General features: G+C 47.1%; 1 protein-coding gene across 4 annotated transcripts in view; it reads right to left on the bottom strand.

Moving 5' to 3' along the window:
* Nucleotides 1-10108, bottom strand: part of LRCH2 (leucine rich repeats and calponin homology domain containing 2) — a 56873-nt gene extending 46765 nt beyond the window's left edge. For 2 of the 4 annotated variants that reach the window (XM_072125820.1, XM_072125819.1), the window contains exon 1: nt 9715-10108. In XM_072125820.1, coding sequence (XP_071981921.1) covers nt 9715-10036 — 322 coding nt within the window. In that variant the 5' untranslated portion in view covers nt 10037-10108. The remainder of the gene's footprint in view (nt 1-9714) is intronic. The other 2 variants (XM_072125822.1, XM_072125821.1) reach the window with 1 other exon arrangement.
* Between the last annotated feature and the right edge of the window lie 4237 nt (nt 10109-14345).

The raw sequence follows: 14345 nt of genomic DNA on the forward strand, positions 1-14345 counted from the left end.
AGTCCAGGTCAGCTCTTGCCCCCCCCCCAATCCCCAGTCCAGGTCAGCTCTTGCCCCCCCCCCCCAATCCCCAGTCCAGGTCAGCTCTTGCCCCCCCCCCAATCCCCAGTCCAGGTCAGCTCTTGTCCCCCCCCCCCAATCCCCAGTCCAGGTCAGCTCTTGCCCCCCCCCCCAATCCAGGTCAGCTCTTGCCCCCCCCCCCAATCCCCAGTCCAGGTCAGCTCTTGCCCCCCCCAATCCCCAGTCCAGGTCAGCTCTTGCACCCCCCCCCCAATTCCCAGTCCAGGTGAGCTCTCTCACACCCCCCCTCCCTCAATTCCTAGTCCAGGTCAGCTCTTGCACCCCCCCCCCCATTCCCAGTCCATGTTAACCCTTGCCTCCTCCCCTTTTCACAGAAGCAGTGAAGAATAGACGGGTTAAGCCATTTTGGAGAGGTACATACAGGGGGCTATTCCCATTACCGGTTCAAATGGGGATACCCCTCTCGTAGAGTCAACAACAACACGGCAGAGTACAGCCCCCACTATAACTATTAAACACCACCATCTCTACTTCAGCCCATAACCTGGAAAAACAGAATAGCAGATCCCAGCAAAACTCCAGCAGACACTACTGAGGTGTATCCAGAAAGGAAATATATCTCCGCGTCTATACACTGACATCATAGAATACGGCTTGAGGCTTTCAACAGAGACAATACAGTTTACGTTGCCAACAAAGGGTTAAAGTAATAAAAGATGGGAGGGGGTTTCCTGACAAAAACAAAGCTTGTAGTAAGTGCAAGTATTTCCCAGGGCAAACACCAGAAGGGATATCCTGTGACATAACTGTACAGTATGTAGTAAAAGAGAGCGCTGCCCGGGAATGTAGTAATGAGGGAATACAACCACAGAGATAGGAAGGAGTCACTACAGGGGTCACATGGAGAGGTCATGTGTAGGTAATATAGGGAAACACAGACTAATGATACCCCACAGCATAAACCTGTATACTGTATAGAGATATGGTTGTGTTCACACGTGCATCAGATGTTCCACTGCAGAATCGATAAAAATTGGGAGACGAAATAGCACAGAGGTCAGCACTACTACGGTAACAAGACAGATCTTGAAGGAAGCCAAGTAAGTTCAACTGGTCCAACACAAGGGTGAAATACAGCACAACACTCCGGCGATGGGTCATGTAACATACGGACATGTTGGGTCATCCCTGGAGACACCAATCACTCCAGTATAAAGGTAGATCCCGGCACTCACCAAATAATGCAGAAACTGTTTAATAGTAAGATCAACTTACAGCATGATGTGCAGGGACACAAACACAAGGGAACGCGTTTTCGGCTCAACACTCGAGCCTTTGTCAACCATACTGCATAGTTGAATGTCACACATTTAAATACAAAGTAACGAACTAAACCCCGCCCACTGACGTCACATCCTACCGGAAGAGGGATCTCCGTGGTGTGACGTAGCGGTTTCAGGTATTGTCCTCATTCTGGTTACGTTTCTAGAGAGAAAATTGGAACAAGGTCAAAAGAAAAAATACAACCGACATTTGATAAAGTTGCAACCATAAATAAAAAACATAAACATATCTCAGATAAATTATCGTGATATTATGAAAGATCTCTCAGATCGTAATCACGATTTAACCCTCGCGGTTCTAATGTCCCCAGCGTATGTATCCAATATGCCTCTCGGCGGCGAAGAAGAATTTTGATGTTACCACCTCTACGGGGGATTTGGATCTGTTCGACCACTTGAAATCTAAGCTGTGAAATAGAGTGCTTTCTATCATGAAAATGGTAAGGAATAGGTAGTAGTCTGTTATTACACCTGATGGTAGACTTATGTTTATTGATGCGGGATTTTACAGGTTGCATCGTTTCCCCTATGTATAAATATCCGCAGGGGCATTTGATGGAGTAAATTACATTGCGGGAGTTACATGTGAAATAACCCTGTATCTTAAAAGGCTGTCCGGTATGGGGATGATATAATGTGTCGCCACGAAGAATGTTGGAGCATTCAGAACAATTCAGGCATGGGAACGTGCCTCTCTTTTGGGTCGCCAAAAACAATTGCTTAGGTATTGTCTGTATGCCCCCCATGTCAGCCCGTACAAGTTTATTCTGTAGGTTGGGGGCTCTCTTATTGCATATCAAAGGTGGATTCTGGAATTCCTCCACCTGAGGAAACGATGTGCGAAGTATACGCCAGTGTTTCCTGACTATTGAGTCAATTTTGCTATTAAGGGGATGGTGTTGGTGACTAAGGACTATCCTCTTTTCTGCTCGTACCCTAGGTCTGGTTGTACCCGTGGATACCAAATCCCTGGCCCCTTTAAGGAGATGTTCGGGGTAACCTCTATCTCGAAATCTGGATTGCATCTCGTCCAACCTACTTTCTCTGGTATTTTCATCTGATACTATTCTTTGGACTCTTTGAAACTGGGACTTGGGGACGGATTTCTTTGTGGTATAAGGATGATTACTACTATAGTGTAACACACTATTCCTATCTGTCTCCTTCCTAAATAAATCCGTACCCAGAGTACCATCAAGTCTTTTATACACTACTGTGTCCAGGAAGCTGATGTTAGTATCATTGTAAGTCATGGTGAACTGCAGTTCACCCCGTATAGAATTGAGGTGTTGGAGGAAAGTCTCCAGGGTCCCCTGTGGCCCCGCCCACACGCAAAAAATATCGTCGATAAAACGACGCCATATTTTGCTATGTCTCAAAAAGAGAGGATGTGTGTACACATATTCATCTTCAAATGCTGCCATATAACAATTTGCGTAGGGCGGGGCCACATTGGACCCCATTGCTGTCCCTCTTTTCTGTATGTAGTAGTTGTCCTCAACAAGAAAGTAATTCTCAGAGAGCACAATTTCTAGCAATTTCACTAAAAAGGATCTCACTTCTGTAGAAACAGATGCATCATTCCTCAGCATTTTCTCAACCGCTTCAATACCCAACGTATGTTCAATTGATGTATATAGGCTGACTACGTCAATTGTGACCAGTAAGTCAGTGGATGTAATATCATCCAATTGTTTGATCACATTGAGAAAAGCTGTCGTGTCTAGAAGGAAAGAGGTTGTCTCCTTAACGTAGGGTGTCAGGATTTTCTCCAATACTTTAGCAGGATGTGTCAACACAGAATTGGTAGAGGCCACAATCGGTCTTCCCGGTGGATTGACCAAGGTCTTGTGGACCTTCGGTAAGATATAAAGAACCGGTATTATCGGGTCATGGTTAATTAGGAATCTAGCCATATTATTATCAATCAAACCTCCCTGTTCAGCTGTATTGACCAATGTCATGAGTTTAGTTTTAATCCGCATTGTGGGATTAGACGGTAGTTTCTCGTAAGTCGTCTGGTCGGACAATTGACGATATATTTCTTTTCTGTAGGCTATCTTGTCCATAATAACAATGGCACCGCCCTTATCTGCAGGCTTCAAAATTATGTCATTGTCCGTACAGAGGGACCTCAGAGCTCTGTATTCATTACCCGTAAGGTTGTTAGATACTGTAAAATCGCCTAATTTAAAGTGTTGGTTAATGATAGCTACATCTCTTTTCACTACATCAATAAAGGTTTCGACTGGGTGGAACCTTTTGGGAGGGTTAAATGAACTTGTATTTCTCAAGCCAAGATCTGATAATTTAAGAAGGGTGTCAGTATCAACAGAAGTGACATTGGAAGACACAGTGACCCAGAGATCGCATTAACGCCTCACCACGCGTCATAGACGCGTGATGAGGCGCCATTACCCCCCAAAATAATTGCCATGCGTAAAGATACGCTTGGCAATTATTCCGTGTAGCGCGCAGGCTGAGCGGCCCGGCGCGCACTGCATAGGAAGGAAATGGCAGTAGAGTGATCGCATCAGCAGGATGCAGTGATCTCTGGGATCTGTGAGCGCCGGACCCAGGGGAGACATGTGAGCCGCTGCTACTCGTCCTGCTCCAATTCTCTCTGCCTGCAGCAGCGGCCAGCAGTTATGTGATCCCGGGTGAGTGTGAGCCGCGGTACACTGCACTCTGTGTGTATGTGAGTGAGTGCTGTGTTGTGCCAGTGCAGGGCCCACTTAAGGCGGGGGAGGTGTGTGACAGGGATATAATAATGATACAGAGAGCGGTTACTCTCTGCATCCTCAGTGTCTGTGTTACAGCCGTGCACTGCACTCCCGTACGGGCCATGGCCGAGCCTCCCACTGTGAGCACTCAGTGCCTCCAGCCACCAGCGCTGCTCGGATCGGCCTCAGCATTATCAGCGTTCGCAGCTATTCAGACAGAAACAGACAGGAAGCAAAGCCCACTCCTGTTTGATGTATGGTGACCCTGTGACCTAGCTGAGGAGGACAGCATGGTAGGAGTCAAGCACTGTGTGTGCAATTAACCCTTTCAGTCTTGACTCTGACAGAGTCGGTTGTGTTTTTTTTATGCCCACTTTCTGCCCCCTGCAATGTTACCTGGGTGCCACCTGTTCCACCACTCCCTTCCTCTTGACCTCCTATCTCTTTCCCATGTACAACCACCTAACTATATTTGCCAGGTCACCTTGCCTCCAAATTATGTCCCTGCTGCCATTCTATCAATGCTTCCTTACATTAACCCTGACGGTGCATTCACACAAGGCACATACTAGTACGGCGCGCGCCGGGTCCCGGTACATGGAGAGGGCTCGCGGGCCGAGCCCTCTCCATAGCCGGTAAGTCTTTGCTGCATATTGCAGCACCGATCCGTTGCCATGACAGCTTCGGGTCTCACGAAGGCCCGAAGCAGTCTCGTTTTAACCCATTCATTACAATGTGCTATCAGCACATTGTAATGAATGAGGAGTAAAATCCCCATATACTGCCATATTGCAGTATGGCAGTATATGGTAGGATCAATCAGACAACCTAGGGTTGAAGTACCCTAGGGAGTCTGAAAAATAGTAAAAGTAAAAAAAAGTTTAAAAAAACCTAAAAATTCAAATCACCCCCCTTTCCCTAGAACTGATATTAATATTAATAAACAGTAAAAATCATAAACACATTAGGTATCGCCGCGTCCGAAAATGTCCGATCTATCAAAATATAATTACGGTTTTTCACTGCGTTTAACCTAGTAACGGAAAATAGCGTCCAAAGTCAAAAATGACATTTTTTTGCCATTTTGGAAAATATAAAAAAATGTATAAAAAGTGATCAAAAGGTCGCACAGTCCTAAAAATGATAGCAATGAAAACGCCATCAAAAGTCACAAAAAATGACACCACCCACAGCTCCGTACACCAAAGTATGAAAAAGTTATTGCCGCCAGAAGATGGCAAAATAAAAAAAAAAAATTTGTACAGGAGGTTTTAATTTTTTTAAATGTATGAAAACATTATAAAACCTATACAAATTTGGTATCCACGTGATCGTACCGACCCAAAGAATAAATTAGACATGTCATTTGTGGCACACAGTGAAAGCTGTAAAATCCAAGCCCACAAGAAAGTGTCGCAAATGTGTTTTTTCACCATTTTCACTGCATTTGGAATTTTTTTCCCGCTTCCCAGTACGCGCCATGGAATATTGAATACCGTCACTACGAAGTGCAATTTGTTACGCAGAAAATAAGCCATAACAGAGCTCTTTATGTGGAAAAATAAAAAAGTTATAGATTTTTGAAGATGGGGAGTGAAAAATGGAAGTGAAAAAACTAAAAAAGGCCAAGTCGTGAAGGGGTTAAAGTGTCTGCGACAGTTTTCTGTCTGCACCTTCTTTTCAGTGCAAAGTCAAACTGCTTGTACTTGTATTTATGAAGTGTCTGCGACAGTATTGTGTCACGGCAGCTGTGTCCACTGTACCACAAAATCCTGCACAAAACAGGGTGTTCTGGTGCAGAGTCGGACCGTGCTCCATATTTTTTTACTGCGTCTTGACCGAATTATGTCAAAGGTGCATAAAAAAAGTTGTTGACACTTCCCGAGCAGTGCAGGGGGCGTCAGATTCATGAAGAACGTGCCCCAGTTTTGATGAATCTGCCGCACTTGGGAGGAAACTGCACATAGTACAGGCTTCTCTACTTTTTGATAAATGTGGCCCACAGTGTTTGGACGTATGGGTAAGAACGCATGTGTTTCTAATGTTACCATGTGTTTGGATGCTTTCAAATCGTATTCTTTCATTGTTAGAAATGTATGCAAATGTGAAAGTGTTAACACAGCTGTTTACGTGTCCAGCAATGAATAAAAAGGCTTTCAAAGCAGCCAAACACATGATAACATGTAAAACACATAGTGGGGTAGGAGAGGGGGCAAAAGTGGGGCCATAGGACACGTTATCTGCCACAAAATTTGGGAGCTATAGAAAAGGAGCCCACTGAGGTTCTGTTGCCCAGGGGCCTACTCAAACCTAGAGCCGGCCCTGTGCCGTTGTGTGCGCTGTGCCGTTGTGTGCGCTGTGCCGTTGTGTGCGCTGTGCCGTTGTGTGCGCTGTGTTGTGTGTGGGCTGTGTTGTGTGTGGGCTGTGTTGTGTGTGCGCGCGCTGTGTTGGGCCAGTGTGTGTGTGCAGTGAGCAGACAGATGATTCTTTTTGTATAAATAGCGTCTATTAACATTATAAACACCTATGAGATGTGTATATGTATTACCAAAATTTTCATACTCCTCATCGGCTAAAAATACTCCTCAAAAATGGTAAGAGGAGTATTATTACCCTTCGGTAAAAATGTTAGTGCGACCTCTGCAGTGACCGTAGGGTCAGCAAAATAAGCTTTCAGCCTCACATTTCTAAAAAATTTCTGTAGATCTAAGTTCATCAGAAAAGAGTCATATTTCCCAACGGGACTAAATGACAGTCCCTTTTGTAGTACACTCAATTGGGCTGGATCCAAGTTCTTTGAGGAAATATTTATAATTAAACTGGGTACAGTACCTGAGACCGAGTGAGTGGTGGTTGAGGAGGAGGTAAGTTCACCGGAGGCCGGGGATTGGTAGTTTCTACGATGGTGTCTGCCCCCGCGCCGGGTTTTCCTGGGGGTTCCCTGTTTCCCCCTTTGTGAAAAGGGCGACGTCTATGTGACGTCAGTGGGCGGGGTTTAGTTCGTTACTTTGTATTTAAATGTGTGACATTCAACTATGCAGTATGGTTGACAAAGGCTCGAGTGTTGAGCCGAAAACGCGTTCCCTTGTGTTTGTGTCCCTGCACATCATGCTGTAAGTTGATCTTACTATTAAACAGTTTCTGCATTATTTGGTGAGTGCCGGGATCTACCTTTATACTACATTGAGGCTGAGGCCGTACCCGGAGCACCGCTACTTACAGAGTGCCGTCCATCCATTGTCACAACCAATCACTCCAGGACATTAGTGGCGCTTATCACTCAAGATTGTAAAATGAGAAACTCTGTGCCAGACGCTTCCAAAGGACAAGTAACACAGAGGAGCCCAAATCAAAGACCATCAGCTTCTACAGGGACTTCCTCCTCACAAAAACTACTTACATCCCAATTACATTCTTCCTCATGAAAAACGTCTACCACCACCCAACACTTGTGCTCCCTCATGAGAGAAGACAACCACTGCCTGTTATGTGAACCTCTTCATGACACAAGTTTACCACCACCAAATCCGTGAGTGAAGACCAACAGCGACAATTATGTTTCCTCCCAAGGGACACAAGTCTTCCACCAACCCACTGTGAGGAGTCCTTTCTCCTAACTCTAGTCTACCGTCCTCCTTGTTGTGTCCTCCCAAGTGACACAGATCTACCAGCCCCCGTGTCGTGTCCTTTCTTGTGACACAAATTTACCACCAACCCAACTGTGATGAGTCCTTTCTCGTAACTGTAGTCTACCACCACCCGTGACGTATCCTCCCACATGACTGTAGTCTACCACAACCACACGTGACGTACCCTCCCACATGACAGTAGTCTACCACCACCACCCGTGACGTATCCTCCCACATGACTGTAGTCTACCACCACCACCCGTGACGTATCCTCCCACATGACAGTAGTCTACTACCACCACCCGTGACGTATCCTCCCACATGACAGTAGTCTACTACCACCACCACCCGTGACGTATCCTCCCACATGACAGTAGTCTACCACCACCACCCGTGACGTATCCTCCCACATGACAGTAGTCTACCACCACCACCCGTGACGTATCCTCCCACATGACAGTAGTCTACCACCACCACCCGTGACGTATCCTCCCACATGACAGTAGTCTACCACCACCACCCGTGACGTATCCTCCCACATGACAGTAGTCTACCACCACCACCCGTGACGTATCCTCCCACATGACAGTAGTCTACCACCACCACCCGTGACGTATCCTCCCACATGACAGTAGTCTACCACCACCACCCGTGACGTATCCTCCCACATGACAGTAGTCTACCACCACCACCCGTGACGTATCCTCCCACATGACAGTAGTCTACCACCACCACCCGTGACGTATCCTCCCACATGACAGTAGTCTACCACCACCACCCGTGACGTATCCTCCCACATGACAGTAGTCTACCACCACCACCCGTGACGTATCCTCCCACATGACAGTAGTCTACCACCACCACCCGTGACGTATCCTCCCACATGACAGTAGTCTACCACCACCACCCGTGACGTAACCTCCCACATGACAGTAGTCTACCACCACCACCCGTGACGTATCCTCCCACATGACAGTAGTCTACCACCACCACCCGTGACGTATCCTCCCACATGACAGTAGTCTACCACCACCACCCGTGACGTATCCTCCCACATGACAGTAGTCTACCACCACCACCCGTGACGTATCCTCCCACATGACAGTAGTCTACCACCACCACCCGTGATGTATCCTCCCACATGACAGTAGTCTACCACCACCACCCGTGATGTATCCTCCCACATGACAGTAGTCTACCACCACCACCCGTGACGTAACCTCCCACATGACAGTAGTCTACCACCACCACCCGTGATGTATCCTCCCACATGACAGTAGTCTACCACCACCACCTGTGACGTATCCTCCCACATGACAGTAGTCTACCACCACCACCTGTGACGTATCCTCCCACATGACAGTAGTTCACCACCACCACCCGTGACGTATCCTCCCACATGACAGTAGTCTACCACCAGCACCCGTGACGTATCCTCCCACATGACAGTAGTCTACCACCACCACCCGTGACGTATCCTCCCACATGACAGTAGTTCACCACCACCACCCGTGACGTATCCTCCCACATGACAGTAGTTCACCACCACCACCCGTGACGTATCCTCCCACATGACAATAGTCTACCACCACCACCCGTAACGTGTCCCTTGTGGCACTGGACGTCTCGGGCACAGGTCCTCTCTCATGACATAAGGCCACCACCACAAGCCAGTGGCACGGGTCAGAGCCATATACCTGGTAATGTCGCCCATCATGGCGCCTGTCCCTCTGCCGGGCAGCACCACACCGCACAACTTCTGGACTCACATTTTGTCAACGAAAGAACATTACTTTTTTTACTAGACCCAAACAATGGCTGTGACAGCAAAAACAAATTGGTGTCATGTGATGACTGGGGGTCTCCTGCCGCCCCCCTGTACACATACAGGACAGGTGTAACCCATGCGCTGCCGCTCATACATAGGGGCCACCTCTTTGTGTCTGTGGCCACTGGAGGGGACTACACACAGGAGAGGATCCGTCACAATGGCCGCACCTGCTTGTGTGGTGTCCGTCAGATCGTAGCCGCTGCCCGGGAACTCCCTCAGTTTGCGGCCGCTCAGGTTCAGGATGCCGCAGGTCACCGCCTCCTCCAGGGCCCGGTCCAGGCTCCTCACCGTGTGCTGGTGCAGGGTCCCGGTGCTCCAGTGCGGTCCATTGGGGAAGCTGGGGAACATAGACAGGGAGCCCGGGTAGACAGCGCCTGGCGGGTGCACGGCGCCCCCTCCTTCTCCTCCGCCGCCCTGCCCGGTGCCCGCGCTCTGTCCCCCGGTGCCCCCCGCAGCGGCAGCCGCCACCGCCGTCTGACTCGCCGCCATTTGTGACAAGGAATAGCCCCGCTATAATGACACCGTTAGCAAGTGCTCCGCTCCGGGCGCATGCGCAGTGCCCGCTGATACAGGGGGCCGTACCAAGAGCCGAGAAGTGAGAGGGGGGCGTTACAGAAACCTGTGTACAACAGGGGGAGGAGGCGAAACCAAAACAAAAGTGCCGCTCTGAGGGGCATGTCACACAGTGATGATGTACACAGCACGAGCTGAAGAGCTAAATGTGGACAAAATGATAATAAAATGCTTTTTTATACCACCTCATGGTGTCACGTAGTAATGGGGAGAAGGAGGTTGTCGCAGGAGTGTGAACACGGCTTTATGGTCACACTGCGTTTTTTATGGCAGTAGTCTACCTCAACATTCAATCACTGAGGCTGCGTTAACACATAGCGATTGCGTTTCAAAACGCATCACACAGACTCGTTATCACCATCGTTTTTACTAAACGCAATCTCACTTCAATAGGTGATCGCAGGAGGAGTCTGTGGGGTTCGTTTTGAAACGCAAATGCCATGTGTGAACGCGGCCTCCATTGATTTTCCATTGTTTTCGATGTTTTTGCCACCAGTCTCCATAGCAGAATCGCCACTAAAACTGTGGCGCTGTACGCCACACACATAAGGCCCAACCAGTACAAAACCACCAAAGAAAGGTCTTTTGGTTTCTACCATTTGTCCAAGGGAGAGTTTTTGGATCAGGTTTTCAAGCGAACCTGTCACCAGATTTTATCTTAATAACCCTTTATCACAGATCACCATCCCTGACCTCACATCAACAATCTTTTCCAAAATGGTTGCGCCAGTGGCAGTTAAGTAGTTAACTCCTGCAATCGGCGCAAGCACCAATCGCCGGTGTCAGCGGCTCTGTAGTCTTCAGTTCTATAGTATCCAGAAACGTGGTGTCATGCTAAAGATAAGAATCAGATCTTTCATAGCGCATCAGGTTTGGGGCTCTATGAGCTACATAGATATAGTTTAAAATACAAGTTGCAAATAAAAATCTATAAAAATCCTATCTATTTCTAACTGTCTGTATTTCCCGCAGGACCGGTTCTAGGTTTCAGTAGGCCCCTGGGCGACATCTTCTCTATGGGCCCCTTTGCAGTGAACTCATGTGGCAGCATTAAATATTCATGTTTCCTAAAATATTCCCTAGTTTATCATCCCAAAACAGCCCCCTCATGGTTATTTTATATACAGCCCCCATTATGGTTATTTTATATACAGCCCCCTCATGGGTATTTTATATACAGCCCCCTTATGGTTATTTTATATACAGCCCCCTCATGGATATTTTATATACAGCCCCCTTATGGATATTTTATATACAGCCCCCTCATGGGTATTTTATATACAGCCCCCTTATGGTTATTTTATATACAGCCCCCTCATGGTTATATTATATTCAGCCCCCTCATGGGTATTTTATATTCAGCCCCCTCATGGTTATATTATATTCAGCCCCCTCATGGGTATTTTATATTCAGCCCCCTTATGGTTATTTTATATACAGCCCCCTCATGGTTATTTTATATGCAGCCCCCTCATGGTTATTTTATATACAGCCCCTCATGGGTATTTTATATACAGCCCCCTTACGGTTATTTTATATACAGCCCCCTCATGGGTATTTTATATACAGCCCCCCTCATGGGTATTTTATATTCAGCCCCCCATGGTTATTTTATATACAGCCCCCATGGTTATTTTTTATAAAGCCCCCTTTAGCCCCTACGGTTTCATTAGATACAGGTTCCCTCATCCTCAAGGATCCTTATATATAGCCTTCTGTGCCCTCCCACCCCCCAGCAGCTCTGGGCCCCAGCTCTTGCCCAGGTCTACCCAGTGTTGGTGCCGGCTCCCATTCTGTAGATCAAAAAATCACAATCCTTGTGCAATCTTAAACATGAGATAATTATCTTTAATATAACAATAACATGTTTCTAGGTACAGCACAACCATAGATAGGAGCATCAGACATGACCCTCACCCTGCAACCTCTAGAAGTGACTCACCCCAGGCAAAATATGACTCTTCTCTGATGATTTTTATATACATTTGGAGGATATTTTGATATGTAAATAGGTTTCATATAAAAGAGGGAATTCTAGAAAGGCCCAACCAGTTAAATTGGGTAAAATCTGGTGCCCTTTAAGGGAGATAACCATCTCTGTACATGTTTCAAAATGTCTATAGAATTTACCCCAATGGTAATCCTGCAGTCATTCTGCAAAAGTCAGACACAACCCAAACCAGATATTTTTCTTCATCGCTTGTCCATAAATATTTATGACCCCATGTGACAAGACAAACTCTGCAAAAGATTTTTAGAACTTGTAAATACTAGGATAAAGGAAACCACATTCTCTTATATGGTAGGAAGCGCACCATAGACCCAGTATCACTGACATCATCCCAGCTATTACACCAGGTACAGGTTCTCATGTAATATATAGCACGCGCTGTTGCTATGCCAACACAGTTATGCTTAATGTTAGCTTATGGTTCCAGTCCAGAAATACTTAAACTGCATTCCATCAGATGATATAATGGTGTTAAATTATTCGGAAAATCACTTAGATACTGAAGTGTCAGTTTAATAGACTTTTCCCATATGCTAGGACTGGAGATAGTACATTACCAGGTTATCTAATGTTTTGTTACCAGTAAGTCAAATACAGTGATCAACTACCACCAGAATGGGTTTCCTGGTCCTATATAGTGGTCCTATATATATATATATACAGTCACCAGCCACTTTATTAGGTACACCTGTCCAACTGCTCGTTAACACTTAATTTCTAATCAGCATCTAATCGTGCATTTAGGCATGTAGACATGGTCAAGACAATCTCCTGCAGTTCAAACCGAGCATCAGTATGGGGAAGAAAGGTGATTTGAGGCCTTTGAACGTGGCATGGTTGTTGGTGCCAGAAGGGCTGGTCTGAGTATTTCAGAAACTGCTGATCTACTGGGATTTTCACGCACAACCATCTCTAGGGTTTACAGAGAATGGTCCGAAAAAGAAAAAACATCCAGTGAGCGGCAGTTCTGTGGGCGGAAATGCCTTGTTGATGCCAGAGGTCAGAGGAGAATGGGCAGACTGGTTCGAGCTGATAGAAAGGCAACAGTGACTCAAATCGCCACCCGTTACAACCAAGGTAGGCAGAAGAGCATCTCTGAACGCACAGTACTTTGAGGCAGATGGGCTACAGCAGCAGAAGACCACACCGGGTGCCACTCCTTTCAGCTAAGAACAGGAAACTGAGGCTACAATTTGCACAAGCTCACCGAAATTGGCCAGTAGAAGATTGGAAAAACGTTGCCTGGACCGATGAGTCTCGATTTCTGCTGCGACATTCGGATGGTAGGGTCAGAATGTGGCGTCAACAACATGAAAGCATGGATCCATCCTGCCTTGTATCAACGGTTCAGGCTGGTGGTGGTGGTGTCATGGTGTGGGGAATATTTTCTTGGCACTCTTTGGGCCCCTTGGTACCAATTGAGCATCGTTGCAACGCCACAGCCTACCTGAGTATTGTTGCTGACCATGTCCATCCCTTTATGACCACAATGTACCCAACATCTGATGGCTACTTTCAGCAGGATAATGGGCCATGTCATAAAGCTGGAATCATCTCAGACTGGTTTCTTGAACATGACAATGAGTTCACTGTACTCAAATGGCCTCCACAGTCACCAGATCTCAACGCTGAGAGATAGGGACGGATGGGAGGAGCCGTCCACATCGCGGACCGGAAGTTTCCTGTGCACGGCTTCTGTGCCCCTGTAAACAAACAGGGGCACGGATCGAAGGGACCGCGGCGCGGGACATCGGTGGCGCCGGAGGAGGTAGGTACATGTTTATTATTTTTAAATAGCCCTCCTCAGCCTGGCCCTCAGTAATTTTTAAAACCCGGGTAACCCCTTTAATGGAGCAGAATGGTCATGCACAGCCGTCTGCTCCATTAGTCTGGCGGAATGGCGAGGGGTCTGACGGACCCCTCATTTCGCAATATGTTGGGGGTCTCAGCACTGAGCACTGATCGGCAAAAGTCCTTTTTTTCACCTAGGAAATCACTATGGAGCACATTTACTTACACGGCGTTGTCCGCCGGAATGCACATCTGCCGTGATTCCTGAAGATCGTGCGCCCAATTTCCTGTATGTGTCGCTTCCCAGGTCAGGTCTGCCGGAGTTCTGCTTCTTCCTCCCGGTGTATGTGAGTGCATGTCTTGTGACACAAATTGAATTGTTAAATTCCGCGCATAGTCCGAATCCGTCGGATTGTCCGACGG

Source organism: Engystomops pustulosus, chromosome 9 (genome assembly GCF_040894005.1).
Source record: "Engystomops pustulosus chromosome 9, aEngPut4.maternal, whole genome shotgun sequence".
In the NCBI taxonomy this organism is placed as follows: Eukaryota; Metazoa; Chordata; class Amphibia; order Anura; family Leptodactylidae; genus Engystomops; species Engystomops pustulosus.